The sequence below is a fragment of the Mizuhopecten yessoensis genome, unplaced genomic scaffold (assembly GCF_002113885.1).
Source record: "Mizuhopecten yessoensis strain PY_sf001 unplaced genomic scaffold, ASM211388v2 scaffold11097, whole genome shotgun sequence".
NCBI classification, from domain to species: Eukaryota; Metazoa; Mollusca; class Bivalvia; order Pectinida; family Pectinidae; genus Mizuhopecten; species Mizuhopecten yessoensis.
Window position 1 is genome coordinate 1,015,409 of NW_018408878.1, and position 16,790 is coordinate 1,032,198.

Below are 16,790 nucleotides of genomic sequence, written 5' to 3' on the forward strand. Positions count from 1 at the left end.
AAAGACTATTGCATCTCTGACTATAGTTGGGGAAAAGGGTGGCTACTAATTAACAATTTCTAAGAAGAATCTGACTTTAAAGAGCCTTATATAGCTTTTGTCAGATTTCCTTTGTTTTGCAACAATTAAATATCTTGAATTTACTTAAACGACTCTACATGACTATGCTGTTTTTTCAGGTTTGGGGAGACGCTGCAACACAGATTTTCTATTCGCTAGGTCCAGCCTGGGGTGGTCTTCTCACCATGGCCAGCTACAACAAATTTAACAACAATTGTATGAGGTAACATTAAAGTTGGATTAGTTGTCTCAAAATATCAACATTTTCTACAACAACAATAAGAATGCTTTATACACGAACCTGTTTCGCAAATAGTATTTCCTAAGCAAGTTAAGTGTTGTTCATTGGAAATATTTGTCTGGTCGTATTTGATTCAATTCCTATGTCAACATATTATTGAGCCTCTCCTAAATCGGCAACATTCTATAGTCTTTCAAATCAATATTATTTGTATTGTGCGAGATATAATGTTTTGAAGTTAAGTTTCGACAAGGGTTTATCGTTAACTCAAAAACTTCATGATAATAAATTCAGCGAAAATGCAAGAACTATCAATAACTTTACAAGCTTATTTTACCTTTTTGGAGCAAAACCGCGAAATTTTTGGCAAGTATTCACGATAATTTAGTGATTGACAGGATATTGGTCAAGGTTCGATCTTGATGGTCACTCACATGTTTTACACGTGTTAACAGGGACGCCTTCATCGTGGCTTTCATCAACTGTGGGACCAGCGTGTTTGCCGGGTTCGCCATTTTCTCCTTGTTGGGATATATGTCCCATGTGACCAACGTTCCCGTAGACCAGGTGGCTGATAGCGGTGAGTATATCAATACACAGTTACTGAGGCACGGTAGTCCAGTGGTAGGACACCGGGCTTGTGACCGAAGGGTTGCGGGATCGCGCCACGACACGGCAATGTGTTGTATCTTTGAGCAAAATTCTTTACTCAGCTTGTGCCAGTATACTCAGCTGTAAATGAGTACGTGGTTGGGCAGTGCTAGAATTGTTGAATGCTAGCTGTTAGCGCAGAAATGACAGCTCCGGCTGTATGCTCCCCAGGGAGTTGGGAAAGGTATTGGCTTGTTGCACAGGCCCTATAACCACGGATAATAATTTGTATATTTTTTTTAATAAACAAAGAAATCCAAACTTCAGGAAACTGCTTTTCGCCCCACTCCAAAACCTTGAAACAAAAACCCGCCTATTCAACACAGAATCTCGTCTAGATTCAAACGAAGTAATATTAGACCATCAGGTTATCGAATGATTTGAAAGATGGGGAAACGAAAGACAACTCTTCGACAAAAATCAAAAGGAAAATCGAAAATAATCGCAAGGCAATGCACTCTCTAAGGGACGTTCTCAACCCGGCACGGTGGCCAAGTGGTTTAGGCGTCTGAAATTCTGTTACCACTAGCCTTCCAGCACTGGGTCGGGATTCGAGGCCTACGTGGGGCAGTCGCCAGGTACTTGCCGTTGGTCAGTGTTTTTTTCCCCGGGAACTCCGGCTTTCTTCCACCACCAAAACCTGGCACGTCCTTAAATGACCATAGTTATTAATATGACGTAACACACAAACAACCCAAACCAAATCAACCCGCCGGTAATATTGTGTTTGTATACCAACGTTGATCAGCTTTAAAGTACATTTAACATTTGGTTTTATTTATATAATTTACCGGGCTCCTGCACTTCCCCTTCTGTTTCAACATCAAATGCATTCTGTGTTTCAGTTTAGGGTCAGTAATCCATGGAAAAGGACGAAGAGACTGTCGATATTGTTGCACACAATAAGTTGATTTTGATTTCAGATAGACCAACTCCGAGTTACAGTTTTGTTTATACCTGTGTACGGTCTCTTCTACCTTACATTGTTGTTGAAGGATGTTGTTTAACCTTTACAGGTCCCGGGTTGGCGTTCGTAGCGTACCCTGAGGGGATTGCCAAGCTACCAAGCCCTCCGATATGGGCGTTCCTCTTCTTCTTCATGTTGTTCACCCTCGGATGTGACTCACAGGTATGTATCACATGACATTCATGTATGTAGCAGGTGAGAGTCAGACAAGTACCACGTGATTGTCAGGTATCAACCGTTTGACAATCAGGATTTTATTACAAGACATGTACCTGTATGCCTTTTAATCATCGGTTACTTAGAAAATATAAGTTTTAACAAAATCGTTGATGATATAATTTCCCCAAATCAAATGATATTATGGAATGTAAAACAAAGAGAGAAAGAAATATGGGGGTTTATGTTGACAACTCAAAAGCATTTCCTCATTTTTTAAAGAAAAAAGATGACTGATGACTTTTGATTTAGTTATATAAGACATGAACTGCCATTGCAATAATGGAAAACATTTGTTGTAGATTATTGTAGATATTGAAAACTTTTTGAACTGTTCCGGATTAATCGAGATGAAATAAACACGAACGAAAAAAACCCTAAGATATGATAGTATGTGGCTCTTTAGTGTGTTGTGATTCCTGTGTAAGAGGAATGAGAACACGTTTATACCCTTTGATTGCTAAGTATGCCCGTTATCTGGTCTTTTCCGCTGCTGATTGATACGGTGTTTGACCTATGTTGACAGTTTGTAATGATGGAGACCGTACTCAGCGGTATATCTGACGTCTTCCCCAAACAACTCCGTTCCAGGAAGGTGCTCTTCACGTTTGTCGGATGTATGATTGGGTTTTTACTGGGAATTCCACAGACGACCAAGGTACATATAGCCATAGCATCAGCAAACGGACGGCATTAAGTTCCTTGTATTCTCTGCTCCACTTTATGTACTGTAAATCTGATTCGACTTATTAAGTATAAATATAAAGTTTATTTATTTTACAACAATTATAAAACATTATAATAAAACAAAGCGTTGCTGAATCGAGTCATTTCGGTACATCTATAACAACTTCGTACGCTTCACTGGTCATTTGTCTGAAAAAAGTGACAGAGTACATACCTTACTAGTCATCGAAACGTCACATACAAACACTTATTGACTGTGCTACATGAATCTTTTCACAATACTTACCAACCTGAAGAAAATGTTTAGAGATATTTTTGTATATTTTCAGGGCGGTATATACTTACTCACCCTGGTCGACTGGTACTCCGGAAGTTACAACCTCATGATCGTCAGTTTATGTGAAGTTATATGCATATGCTATGTTTACGGTAATATTTTCTATATCAAATTATTAATTATATCACTAACTACTGTTTCGAATTATATAGTTCTTCATTCAATGTTTTCAGTTTTATGTTTACTAACAGTATTTACAGTTAAATTAAAACAGTTTACATTGCAAAAATAGCGTTCTCAAGTACTTGATACAGTAACCTTAAATTGATTTGTCACGTCAAATTGTGTTACGGAAAAGAAATACAAATTTCGTATCTGCTGTAGTGTTGCCACTAACACAAACTTCATTTAATGGTTAAATTTTACGTAAGAAATGCCAATAAATCAACAAAAAATTATAAAAACAAAAACAAAAATATGCAGAAAATCCCGATATCGAAGTTTTAGATCATAAATACGATCATTAGATTTGTTTTAACAGTTCAAGAATTTATAGTAAGCTAAGTATACTGGCTCTAGACAGCTATATATTGTATTGTTTTCTTTATGCTTGAATTTAAATCGTGTAAATAACCAACAATAGGAGGTGATGATAAGGTATAATTCCATAATGTTTTTTTGCAGTCAGTTCCGCATTTATGTAAATCTGTTAATTGTAACGACCCAAACATTTTTGAATTACGCGTCCAGTTCAGCAACACGTGAACTTATTACCGACAGTTTCTTTCCAGGTGTCAACCGATTCCGCAGAGACATGGAGATGATGCTCGGGAAGACAAGTCCTATCCTTTGGGCATATTTCTATGCAACGTGGTGTTTTATAACGCCACTCGCTATTGGTGTAAGTACCTCTAACGCATATCACGTGATTATGTGCCACAACCATCGCTTACTCCTATACGTATACATGTTTGTCACCTGGTGTTGAATTCATGCCCATCGCGATCACTTATATATATCGCGTGGTGTTGTATAACGCCTATTGCTATTAGGGTACTAGCCTCCTATATGCGTAACTTGTATTAATGAATAAGTGGAATACTAGTTTATGGTAAAATAATTTTGTTCGCGGTCCGTAATTTTTGCGGGTTTGCTAAAATGGTCGATTTCGCATGATGTGTTTTTCGCAGATTCCATGTTTAGTGGCCATCACACAATATATCACGAAAACGACTTATTCTGTGAAAATCGCGAAAATAAGATCGTCGCAACATATATTTTAAAGTAAAAATTAAGTAGGTATTCAATATTTTATACAATTGTTTGTTTCAGTTTATCGTTCTCATGATGGCCATTAACTATTCTCCCGCTTACATGGGTGATTACACATTCCCAACATTCGCCGAGGCGCTTGGCTGGCTCATGGCGCTGTCTCCTGTGCTGCTTATCCTCATAGGTTTTGTTGTACAGTCTATAAGGAAAGGAGGGGTAAGTTTCCATTAACACCGGTCAATCACGTTTATCAGGAAAGGAGGGGTAGTTTTCAGTGGCACCGGTCAATGAAGTTTAATAGGAAAAGAGGGCTCAGTTTTCAGTTACTGGTCAATCAAGTTTATCAGGAGGGGGCGGGTAATTTTTCAGTATCACTCGTCAATCACGTTTATCAGTAAGGGACGGATACGTTTCCAGAAACACTCGTCAATCAAGTTTATCAGTAAGGGAGGGGTACGTTTCCTGTAACACTGGTCAATCAAGTTTATCTATAAGGGAGGGGTACGTTTCCAGTAACACCTGCCAATCAAGTTGATCCGTAGGGGAGGGTTAGTTTCCAGTGACACCCGTCAATCAAAATTCTGGAAAGTCAGTCAGCTAGGAAAGAAAGAGAAACATACCAATAAGGTCGGTTGAACCTTAGCTTATTAGGAAGGCAGGGTATATTTTCTTGAAGCATCGGTTGATCCCTTTAAAAAGGGATAGCAAAGTTCTTGTAAAACACCGGTCAACCCCACCAGGAAAGGAATGGAATGTAACCCAGTGGATCTGGTTGAAGTAAATATGTTCCGACATGCGTCGAGGAAGATGGAATAAAAGTTACTGCTTTTAATTTTTAATATAAAGATAACGATGAAAATGCATCTTTAATGTGTATGAAAGTATTAATACGGGGTGATTATAGGGAGAAAAAAAAGATTGAAAATTTAAATAATGATATTTTTATAATGATAAGTATTTGATATTTGAATCAGTAGCTTTGATATTTAAATGTACTGTGGCAGATCTTTAAGAGTTAAATTCAGTTTTCCAAAGAATGTCAAATATGTATTGTTTTGTTGTTTCAGATCCGTAATGCACTGAAGATCGAGCCCCAATGGGGCCCTGCTTTAGACGAGGACCGCACTGGGGCGTATTCTCCTCTCAGTGGAAATTTCTCGTCAATCAATGGAGACTTTCCTACAGTCGCCTATGATAACGGCAAGGGCAACCTCAAGCTCGGCGCAGACAACATGGCTTACCGAGGGGAGAAAATGTAACGACAGTAGGGGAACTTCGCGGAACGGTTACATGGTCACCATGGGAACATAAGTTAACCAATTACAGCAATGGTCAATACAGATCACAACATCGTGCAATATCGGACACGTGACGTTACTGAAAAGGTTTTAAATAACAATAACTCAAATAGAGCGTTTTCATTGGAAGAAAACAAGTGGTTACCATGGAGATGGAATTATTTGGCGTTCACAACAGCGTTCATACCTAAAGTGTATAAATAACTATATTAATCAGATAAACGCGCCTTGATCTGGACCAAGAATAGTTGAGGATTGAAGTTCATCAGATACATATTCCGCTTTGGATCTAATCAAATGTGATATGAAGCAAATGTGCACTTATTGTATAAACATTAAAAATCCTACTCATGAAATAGACAGTGACATATTGGTTACTGGCCAACAACATTATCCATTGATTTCGTTACCATCACTGGGTCTTAAAATGTTCAGCAACCCCAATATCCGGTGGTGTATTAGTGAGGTTTTTTTTAACAAAACTGTGTTATATTAATACAATTGTAAACCTAACATGTTACAAAAATTGTCCGATGACAATTATACTTAACCGTTAATAACATAATATATTGAGCATTTATATATGTTTCCTTTTGAATTGAACATTATTTGTGTTTCACAAATAGGACTTGTTTTAATCATTCAAGTCGGAAGATAAATGGTGACTGTCTTACAGTGATAATGAAGACGGAAGGACAACACTGTGAAACGGAAAACACCAAAAGGAGATTACGAATGACAATACTTTGAAATACATAAGTTCAGAAAGAGGCTACGAATGACAACACTGTGTAAAAGAAAAAACGTCAAAAAAGGGGTTACGATTGGCAGTACTGTGTGTATTGGGAAACATAAAAGAGAGGTTACAAATAGTAAACACTATGAAACGGATAACATCAAAATACTTTTGACATCGCTGTGTAAAGGAAAACTGTAAAGGAAAACATCATAGAGATTTTATGAATGGCAATTCTGGGTGAAACGAAAAGCAACAAAAGGAAGTAGCAAATGGCAAATACTAGATTAAACGGAAAACATCAAAGGGAGATAACTATTGGCAATATTTCAAAACGGGAAAAAAACAAAGAGAGGCTTCGAAAAATGAAAATGTGGGAAACGGAAAACATGAAACGTAGGTTACGAATAACACAAACTGTGTGACACGAAAAAATGATTACGATTAACAACACTGTGTAAAGGAAAACATCAGAAGGAGGTTACGAATAGCAATATTGAGTGATTGTGTAAGGGACAACGTCCAAGAGTTTACGAATGGCAATACTGTGAAATGGAAAATATCAAAAGGAAGCAATAAAGTGTGTTACAGTAAACGTCAATAAAAAGATACCACTGGTAAAATTGTGAAACGTTAACTTCAAAGAGGTTCCAAATGGCATTATAGAATACATAAAGAGGTAACGAATGACAATGACTTCATATGCTGTTTAACAGAAGACGTCTTCCTTAATTACAGTATAAATGAAGTTCCACTACTAATATACTATTTGCTTTATACTTATGTTTTTTTCTCCTGAAAAGGGATTTAGGTAGTTTTCTAAACTTCAAATAGAAACGGAACGATCTTGATATTACTTATCTATGCAAAATATATATTTATGATGGCAAAAAAGCAGAGTTACTTATAAAACTATTACATTACGCTAAGCGATACTAGTATGCAAAAGTCATAGTTTATCCTGTAATTCTTTTTGTGCCATTGGTCTTCTTTTATCAGTTATGATGTAAATCTGAAAGGTTATACGTTTTGACATTCTTTATACTACAAAATGGCGGATGCACGTCCTCATATTGAGGATTTAAGGTCAAAGTTCAAAATTTTAACCAATCAAACTGACGGAAGATATTAATCAACCGTTTGATAAATACTTATTGCTGATGATTAAAAGATTACATTGGAGTTAATGATTAGGGCATTTGTGAAGAAAATACAACACTCAATAGATATTACTGCCGGTAGTCCATGTATTCTGAGTGCGAAAATGAAAGGGAGTCGGAACACTGGACCTCCGTTTATTATATTATACTGTCACTTAAACCTACCGATATCATCCTGAACCCGTCAAGCTATAACTAAATGTAAAACGAAATTCAAGGGAGGTTACTATACGTATGAACATTATCTCGTGTTTTGCCTGCAGCGGGAAAGGGATCCTTCAAGTATATATTTTTTTAAATATAATAATATAAAATATAAAATATAAAAGTAGTGTTTTTACTTCATACTTCATAATATTGCATAATATGTACAATTTGTCAATTTCATTTAAGTGATCTTAGAGCTGGAGGAGGAGGGGAGAGGAAGGGGAGACCGAGTGGGAAAGAGAACTGAGAGTAGGGAGTGTGACTTTGACATGTCAAAGTGAGGCTCGTTTAGAAACATAAAACATTCCCAATGTGTATTGTAAAGTAGTTTACAGAGAAATCATTTGTTTACAAATATATTTACATATCCAACTATTTTTTCACGTTTCAATAAACGTTTATTTTTGTCTCCTTTTTATATTAAATAAAAGGTATTTTCTGTAGTGTTGCGTTATTCTACTTTTGTTGCCTGTATACGAATGAGAAAATGGAATCTTTACTCAGTTAGTTAATACTATTGCTTCCTAACCGTTTCTTATTTGAGAAGTTGATTTAATGATTTGGTAACGTCCCTAGCTCACACATGGGACTGTATAAGACAAAACATTTACTCCCCACTCATCAAATTTCATAAAGATTGTTTTATAACGTATTACGATTGTGTTTCTCTGTCGAAGTAATACAGTTACAACAATGGTCATTTAAAATACGCATGCAACCAAACTCCTTCCCCGTGTGTTTCTTGATGGATCAATGTTCCTCTTAAGTCTACTGTCTAATATCTAATCTACATATTTGTTCATTTTCCACTAAAACATCACCACTTTAACCAGCTTCTCGCATTTACAAAAAAAAACCACCATCATAGGACTCCTTCATGTCAAGGCGTGGATAGGGAAATTCCTCCCGAGGGTTTTTCAAATTTGGTAAAACCCGAGGGTGGAATTTCCCTATCCTTCACCCATGAGCATGAAGGAGTATTTTTCTCTCATTCCAACAACCAGAACAAGCTCAGAAACCACGACAATTTGTTTGGACTGGCTACCATTTTGAAAATATCAATTTTCCCCCTGATAATGTTTTGACGAAAACGAATCTGCCAATGAGAAGGTTAAGCATACCCCATAGTTGAATAATCATCTGTTGCATGGTTTCGTTTACCAAGTAGTATACCTGATCATCTGAAAGTACCGTGATCCGGGTAAACAAATCGGCTTTACCGGGCAAATGGAGAGCAATGGAAAGTTAATTATCGGTAAAGCGGGATCAGCTGTCACGAGATCATTACCAGCACACGATTCCAGGAATGGAAGACATAACGAAATGACCAACAGATAGGAAGTTACGACAGAATGTAAAAGTGAAAACCTACTACAGGTTGTTCAGGCTAGGTACGTGTATTACACAGGTTATCTGAGGGCTACAGAATAGTTAGAGTATATATTTTCTATTACGATTTACATTTGACCACACAAAAAGTTGAAATAAACTGAAAACAGCTTTCTCAAAGCGGAGAGAATCTCAGAGCGTTTCTGGACGAGAACATAGACGGACCACATCTAAAACCTTTGTACCCTGGTTTGATTAACTCCGACTTCACCAATAACCTTTGTAATCTTGTGGTTTGGTTAAGTTTTATATTGTTTAACGTCATATTAACAGCCAAGATAATTTAGGGACGTGCCTCCATGTACGTGGGGTATGCGTGCATGTGTGTATGTATGCTGGTGGCAAGCCATCGTTAATCTTTACGAGCGCATATGAATAGATAGATAAACCTTGAGAGGTATCGAACAGGAGAGTTTCGAAAGAAAATATGGCGGCGACCATGAATGAAATGTTGACGCCAAGAAAAAACTTGTTAATGAGACGAGGAATATATCGAGTTTCATACAAATAAGTTGAAATCACTTCAAAATATACTCAATCGCTTAATCAGAGGTGCGATTTGTAGCAAGAACGTTCGTAACGTTTTGTCCGTTTGCCTTCGAATCACTTTTGAGCTAGAATGATACAATATACAAATGTACCTGAACTAAACGATGTGCAAGCATTATGGTCACCAACGTTAGATCAAGTTCATTAGTTGCAGTTGAGAACGTGCCATTACGGGGATTTGACGTAGATTTACATGGCGCTTTCGTCACAGAAACAGTAGATGCTTACCCTTCCGAAACACCTGGCCTTAATTTCCTCCTACTGTTCAAGAGTGTCCATATACATATTTCCATTGTTTATATTATGTCCTGGTTCAAATTAAGACGTTTCTGAATGTTTGTTTTTCTCTTGTTGTTTCAATTGTTAAGTTATTAATATTTAATAAGTATTTAAGATATTGAGTTCTCTCTGAATTTCATTCTGATCGCCGCACTTTCAGGTGTGATGTTAATAGGATTTATTTCACCAAAATAATGCACGTTTGTAAAAGTAGCATTAAATGCTATCACTCAATAATTGCTGACATCATATACTTCTGTTTAATTCCAGATTTTAAAATCCATTTGCCCGAAAGAGTGAAGTAATTCATTCCATTTGCCAGTTTATAACTGTTAGCTTAAAGTCTATTCGTTCTTAATTAACTTCACGTCACGAGCGAAAGCTTTAATCACTAGAGTGTGTAATTCCGTCTTTGCGTATTGCAGAGTTATCTTCTCTTGGGAGCAGGTATTGATTGTTACGTCATTGGTTTGTGTGAGAAAATTGCGTCGTTTTCTCAAAAATTGATGACGTTACTCTCACAAACAAGTGACGTAACAATCAATACCTGCTCCCAAGAGAAGATAACTCTGCAATACGCAAAGACGGAATAGCTGACTTTTGTGTGTAAGCATATTAACTAAAAATAAGGGAAACAACAATTTATAATAGACAGAGCATTTATTATGCGAACTTAATTATAGCTCGCTACAAATGCAAAATTATATTCATTCTTCAGCATCATGCACATTTTTTTAAGACCATTACATGTTTGTAAAATATATTTCTACTAAACAAAAGACATTGTACACTGTAGAAATATTTTATACTTATGTTCTTAGTATTTACATGTTCTAAATTCACACACGCATTCGTTCAAATATTTTCATAATAGGACATCCATCATTGGCACATTGCATTGTTTGTAAGAAGGGGATAAGTGCAACAGAAAACGAAAATCGGAAAAACGAGTAACACACACAAAAACACCGGACAGGCACGGATAGAGTACACATAAGACAGACATGATCGATATTACAATAGATATCATGAGAAAAACGAGTCGTTACTATATGATGTCTTCGGTGAGTCGTTACCATATGATGTCTTCGATGAGTCGTTACCATATGATGTCTTCGATGAGTTGTAACTATATGATGTCTTCAGTGAGTCGTTACTATATGATGTCTTCGATGAGTCGTTACTATATGATGTCTTCGGTGAGTCGTTACTATATGATGTCTTCGATGAGTCGTTACTATATGATGTCTTCGGTGAGTCGTTACTATATGATGTCTTCGGTGAGTCGTTACCATATGATGTCTTCGATGAGTCGTTAGTATATGATGTCTTCGGTGGGTCGTTACTATATGATGTCTTCGGTGAGTCGTTACCATATGATGTCTTCGATGAGTCGTTAGTATATGATGCCTTCGGTGGGTCGTTACTATATGATGTCTTCGGTGAGTCGTTACAATATGATGTCTTCGGTGAGTCGTTACCATATGATGTCTTTGGTGAGTCGTTACCATATGATGTCTTCGGTGAGTCGTTACAATATGATGTCTTCGGTGAGTTGTTACAATATGATGTCTTCGATGAATTGTTACAATATGATGTCTTCGATGAGTTGTTACAATATTATGTCTTCGGTGAGTTGTTACTATATGATGTCTTCGGTGAGTCGATACCATATGATGTCTTCGGTGAGTTGTTACAATATGATGTCTTCGATGAGTTGTTACAATATGATGTCTTCGATGAGTTGTTACAATATTATGTCTTCGGTGAGTTGTTACTATATGATGTCTTCGGTGAGTCGCTACTATATGATGTCTTCGGTGAGTCGTTACCATATGATGTCTTCGGTGAGTTGTTACAATATGATGTCTTCGATGAGTTGTTACAATATGATGTCTTCGGTGAGTCGATACCATATGATGTCTTCGGTGAGTTGTTACAATATGATGTCTTCGGTGAGTTGTTACTATATGATGTCTTCGGTGAGTCGTTACCATATGATGTCTTCGGTGAGTCGTTACCATATGATGTCTTTGGTGAGTCGTTACCATATGATGTCATCGGTGAGTCGTTACCATATGATGTCTTCGATGAGTCGTTACTATATGATGTCTTCGGTGAGTCGTTACCATATGATGTCTTCGGTGAGACGTTACCATATGATGACTTCGATGAGTCGTTAACATATGATGACTTCGGTGAGTTGTTACCATATGATGTCTTCGATGAGTCGTTACTATATAATGTCTTTGGTGAGTTGTTACAATATAATGTCTTCGGTGAGTCGTTACCATATGATGTCTTCGGTGAGTTGTTACCATAAGATGTCTTCGGTGAGTTGTTACCATGTGATGTCTTCGGTGAGTCGTTACCATATGGTGTCTTCGGTGAGGTGTTACCATATGATGTCTTCGGTGAGTCGTTACAATATGATGTCTTCGGTGAGTAGTTACCATATAATGTCTTCGGTGAGTCGTTTGCATATGATGTCTATAAGACAGACATGATCGATATTACAATAGATATCATGAGAAAAACGAGTCGTTACTATATGATGTCTTCGGTGAGTCGTTACCATATGATGTCTTCGGTGAGGTGTTACCATGTGATGTCTTCGGTGAGGCGTTACCATATGATGTCTTCGGTGAGTTGTTACCATCTGATGTCTTCGGTGAGTCGTTACCATATGATGTCTTTGGTGAGTCGTTACCATATGATGTCATCGGTGAGTCGTTTCCATATGATGTCTTCGGTGAGTCGTTACCATATGATGTCTTTGGTGAGTCGTTACCATATGATGTCATCGGTGAGTCGTTTCCATATGATGTCTTCGGTGAGTCGTTACCATATGATGTCTTCGGTGAGTAGTTACCATATAATGTCTTCGGTGAGTCGTTTGCATATGATGTCTTCGGTGAGTCATAACCATATGATGTCTTTGAAAAAGACATGTTCACAGAATCTTAAATGTAAACCTAAACGGATTCAAATTTCGATATGGATTTCCTTCCTTGGATTATTACACAGTCGAATCTGTTCAAGCGACCATCTGTATTAAACAACCATCTGTTTTATGCCACCATTTTTCATTCCTCCCGATCGTTTTACTGTAATTTAACTGTATTAAGCGACCATCTGTCTAAAGCGACCAGCGACCAACCAATACTGGCCCAAAAATTACGTTAAACGACGACATTTGATACATTTGTATATGATTATAATACATAATATTTACTTAAATTACATTAATTAAATAAATGTATACAGGGGGAATCCGGCCATTAAAGGGTCACCCGTAAACACTTTCGATCGGGTAACCATTATTTCTTTAACGTGATAACCAAATAATACAAAAATCGTATTACATGTATCATATGTAACAAAATGTACATATATTGATTTGCTTGATGATTTTAAATTGCTTACTCTTCATTGCAGGATATACCAGACCGAATGTCCCATCCGGATAATCAGTACAACAAAGGTATAACATACATACAACTTCAAAGAGATCGGAAAACAAACAAAGTGTTTTTTAAACATTTTCCTTTCCTTCATTTGAAATTAGAACCGTCCTTAGCTACAATTAACCATGTGATACCTGCCAGCATCCATCCGCCAACATGGGATTCCAAAATGAGTCTAAAAATTAAAATAGATTACTTCATTTCTCATAATGTTAATTAAGTATCATATCATTTTTTGTCCTTTGGGTAAGTTTACATATGCTTTACAGCTAGCTATGCAAATACTTATTCCATAATGACCGTATCTGCTCAACATACGCCAGTACCGTTTTACTTCCATTTTAACACATATCAATGATATGAAGATTTTCCATATTATACCGCGTATTAACCCTCGACACGTATAAGCCCTCAGGCCTCTGGCCCCTCGGGATGATATGGAATGTTGGGGTTGATACGGGGTAGATAATGGAAATGGTTATATGGAATGTTTTTCAGTCGATTTAATGCAGAAAACAGGAAATGCAAGGTTTTTAGGATTGAAATACAAAAACATAAAGATATGATAACAATGCTTAAATATCTAGAGAAAAATTAAGTAATGATGCGTTAAAAACTTCGAGTATGATATGGTAATAATGCTGAAGTACCTCAAGACAGACAAACAATGCTAAAAATACATAAAGAAATGTACAATAACAATACTTAAAACGACATAAAATGTGTACGAAAGTACTGCTCAAAATTATACGATAATAGTTTTTAACATATGATATAAATAATTCTTAAAATTACCCTTCAGAATGGCAAGAAAAAACCCGCTACAAAAACAATAAACCTCAGCGGAAACCCATCTGTAAACAATTGTGTAAACCCTGGTTAAACGGTACAAAAAAAATCAGTATGACGTATTGTCAAACATACGTCATTTTACAATTATACCAGTCGGTCACCATTGGGGCACAGTAATACCAAGTAATTCACGGTATAAACTAAAAGTTGGCTTTAAAAGTGTCTCAATCATATAACATCGGTACTCTAGCATGTTACTGTGGTTTCTTTGGCCTGAAACTGTGGTGTTTTTTTTTTGTATGCTACTGTGGTTTCTCCTGTCAGCAATTTCGTTTCTATGGTCTGTTACTGTTGTTTCTTTGGCCTGCTACTGTGGTTTCTTTGGCCTGCTTCTGTGGTTTCTTTGACCTGTTACTGTGGTTTCTTTGGCCTGCTACTATGGTTTCTTTGGAATGCTAATGTGGTTTCTTTGGCCTGCTACTGTGGTTTCTTTGGCCTGCTTCTGTGGTTTCTTTGACCTGTTACTGTGGTTTCTTTGGCCTGCTACTATGGTTTCTTTGGAATGCTGCTGTGGTTTCTTTGACCTGCTACTGTGGTTTCTTTGGACTGCTACTGTTGTTTCTTTGGACTGCTACTGTGGTTTCTTTGGCCTGCTTCTGTGGTTTCTTTGATCTGTTACTGTGGTTTCTTTGGCCTGTTACTGTGGTTTCTTTGGCATTCTACTGTGGTTTCTTTGGCCTGCTACTATGGTTTCTTTGGAAAGCTACTGTGGTTTCTTTGGCCTGTTACTGTGGTTTCTTTGGCCTGTTACTGTGGTTTCTTTGGTCTGCTACTGTTGTTTCTTTGGAATGCTACTGTGGTTTCTTTGGCCTGCTACTGTGTTTTTTTTGGCCTGGTACTGTGGTTTCTTTGGCCTACTACTGTGGTTTCTTTGGAATTCTACTGTGGTTTCTTTGGCCTGCTACTATGGTTTCTTTGGCCTGCTACTGTGGTTTCTTTGGCCTGCTACTGTGGTTTCTTTGGTCTGCTACTGTGGTTTCTTTGGTCTGCTATTATGGTTTCTTTGGTCTGCTACTGTGGTTTCTTTGGTCTGCTACTGTGGTTTCTTTGGCCTACTACTGTGGGTTCTTTGGCCTGCTACTGTGGTTCCTTTGGCCTTCTACTGTGGTTTCTTTGGCCTGCTACTGTGGTTTCTTTGGCCTACTACTGTGGTTTCTTTGGTCTGCTACTGTGGTTTCTTTGGCCTGCTACTGTAGTTTCTTTTGCCTGCTACAGTGTTGTCTTTGGCCTGCTACTGTGGTTTCTTTGGCCTGCTACTGTGCTTTCTTTGGCCTGCTACTGTGGTTTCTTTGACCTACTACTGTGGCTTCTTTGGCCTGCTACTGTAGTTTCTTTTGTCTGCTACTGTGTTGTCTTTGGCCTGCTACTGTGGTTTCTTTTGCCTGCTACTGTGGTGTCTTTGGCCTGCTACTGTGGTTTCTTTTGCCTGCTACTGTGGTGTCTTTGGCCTGCTACTGTAGTTTCTTTTGCCTGCTACAGTGGTGTCTTTGGCCTGCTACTGTGGTTTCTTTTGCCTACTACTGTGGTTTCTTTGGCCTGCTACTTTGGTTTCTTTGGCCTACTACTATGGTTTCTTTGGCCTGCTACTGTTGTTTCTTTGGCCTGCTACTGTGGTTTCTTTGGCCTTCTACTGTGGTTTCTCTGGCCTACTACTGTGGTTTCTTTGGCCTACTATTGTGGTTTCTTTGGCCTGCTACTGTGGTTTCTTTGGCCTGCTATTGTGGGTTCTTTGGCCTACTACTGTGATTTCTTTGGCCTACTACTGTGGTTTCTTTGGCCTCCTACTGTGGTTTCTTTGGCCTGCTACTTTGGTTTCTTTGGCCTACTACTATGGTTTCTTTGGCCTGCTACTGTGGTTTCTTTGGCCTACTACTGTGGTTTCTTTGGCCTGCTACTGTGGTTTCTTTGGTCTGCTACTATGGTTTCTTTGGCCTGCTACTGTGGTTTTATTTGGCCTGCTACTGTGGTTTCTCCGGTCTGCTTCTGTGTTGTCTTTGGCCTGCTACTATGGTTTCTTTGGTCTGCTACTGTGGTTTTCTTTGGTCTGCTACTGTGGTTTTCTTTGGTCTGCTACTATGGTTTCTTTGGCCTGCTACTATGGTTTCTTTGGTCTGCTACTGTGGTTTTCTTTGGCCTGCTACTGTGGTTTCTTTGGCCTGCTACTGTTTTTTCTCCTACCTGCAATTTAGTTTCTTTGGTCTGCTACTGTGGCTTATGTGGTCTGCTACCTGCGAGATACTTCTTCACATTCATTTAAAATATATGCCCATAATGACATGAACTGTTTTAGTTTAACGCGTATTGTTTTAAGCATAATTGTTGAAAATAATGACGGTTAGCCAATAATGACCCGATCATGTTGCGTCACTTGTTTAGCTGTCAGCATTGTATGATGCTATTTTTCTTGGACGATATAGAAAACTGAAAGCATGAAGTGACATGTCTTCGGGTATAAGAAAGAATGGCAGTCATGTCGGTTCGA

The 16,790-nt window shown here is 37.8% G+C and overlaps 2 protein-coding genes across 3 annotated transcripts in view; one reads left to right on the forward strand and one right to left on the reverse strand.

Moving 5' to 3' along the window:
- The window catches only part of LOC110465659 (sodium-dependent proline transporter-like), a 28,083-nt gene extending 19,868 nt beyond the window's left edge, over positions 1-8,215 (forward strand). Inside the window, exons 9-16 of the mRNA XM_021521613.1 lie at positions 180-283; positions 757-881; positions 1,969-2,081; positions 2,662-2,793; positions 3,152-3,251; positions 3,891-4,000; positions 4,432-4,587; positions 5,439-8,215. Coding sequence (XP_021377288.1) covers positions 180-283; positions 757-881; positions 1,969-2,081; positions 2,662-2,793; positions 3,152-3,251; positions 3,891-4,000; positions 4,432-4,587; positions 5,439-5,630 — 1,032 coding nt within the window. The 3' untranslated portion in view covers positions 5,631-8,215. The remainder of the gene's footprint in view (positions 1-179; positions 284-756; positions 882-1,968; positions 2,082-2,661; positions 2,794-3,151; positions 3,252-3,890; positions 4,001-4,431; positions 4,588-5,438) is intronic.
- Positions 8,216-11,216: 3,001 nt separating this feature from the next.
- On the reverse strand, positions 11,217-12,952 carry LOC110465657 (stress protein DDR48-like). Of its 2 annotated transcripts, none has more exons than XM_021521612.1 (2): positions 12,541-12,952; positions 11,217-12,364 (listed from the first exon to the last, which is right to left on the reverse strand). In XM_021521612.1, the coding sequence occupies exons 1-2, from the start codon at positions 12,938-12,940 to the stop codon at positions 11,745-11,747; spliced, it is 1,020 nt and encodes a 339-aa protein (XP_021377287.1). In that variant the 5' UTR covers positions 12,941-12,952; the 3' UTR covers positions 11,217-11,744. The 2 variants fall into 2 exon arrangements, with proteins under 2 accessions (XP_021377287.1, XP_021377286.1); XM_021521611.1 differs by having other exon boundaries at positions 11,217-12,445.
- Positions 12,953-16,790: the final 3,838 nt, after the last annotated feature.

Bases quoted from the DNA above. Each gene is read 5' to 3' on its own strand.
- LOC110465657 (XM_021521611.1), bottom strand. From the start codon at position 12,940: ATGTCTTTTTCAAAGACATCATATGGTTATGACTCACCGAAGACATCA. The intron at 12,446-12,540 runs ATAGTAACGACT...CGAAGACATTAT, and splicing joins CGACTCACCGAAGACATCAT to ATGGTAACTACTCACCGAAG.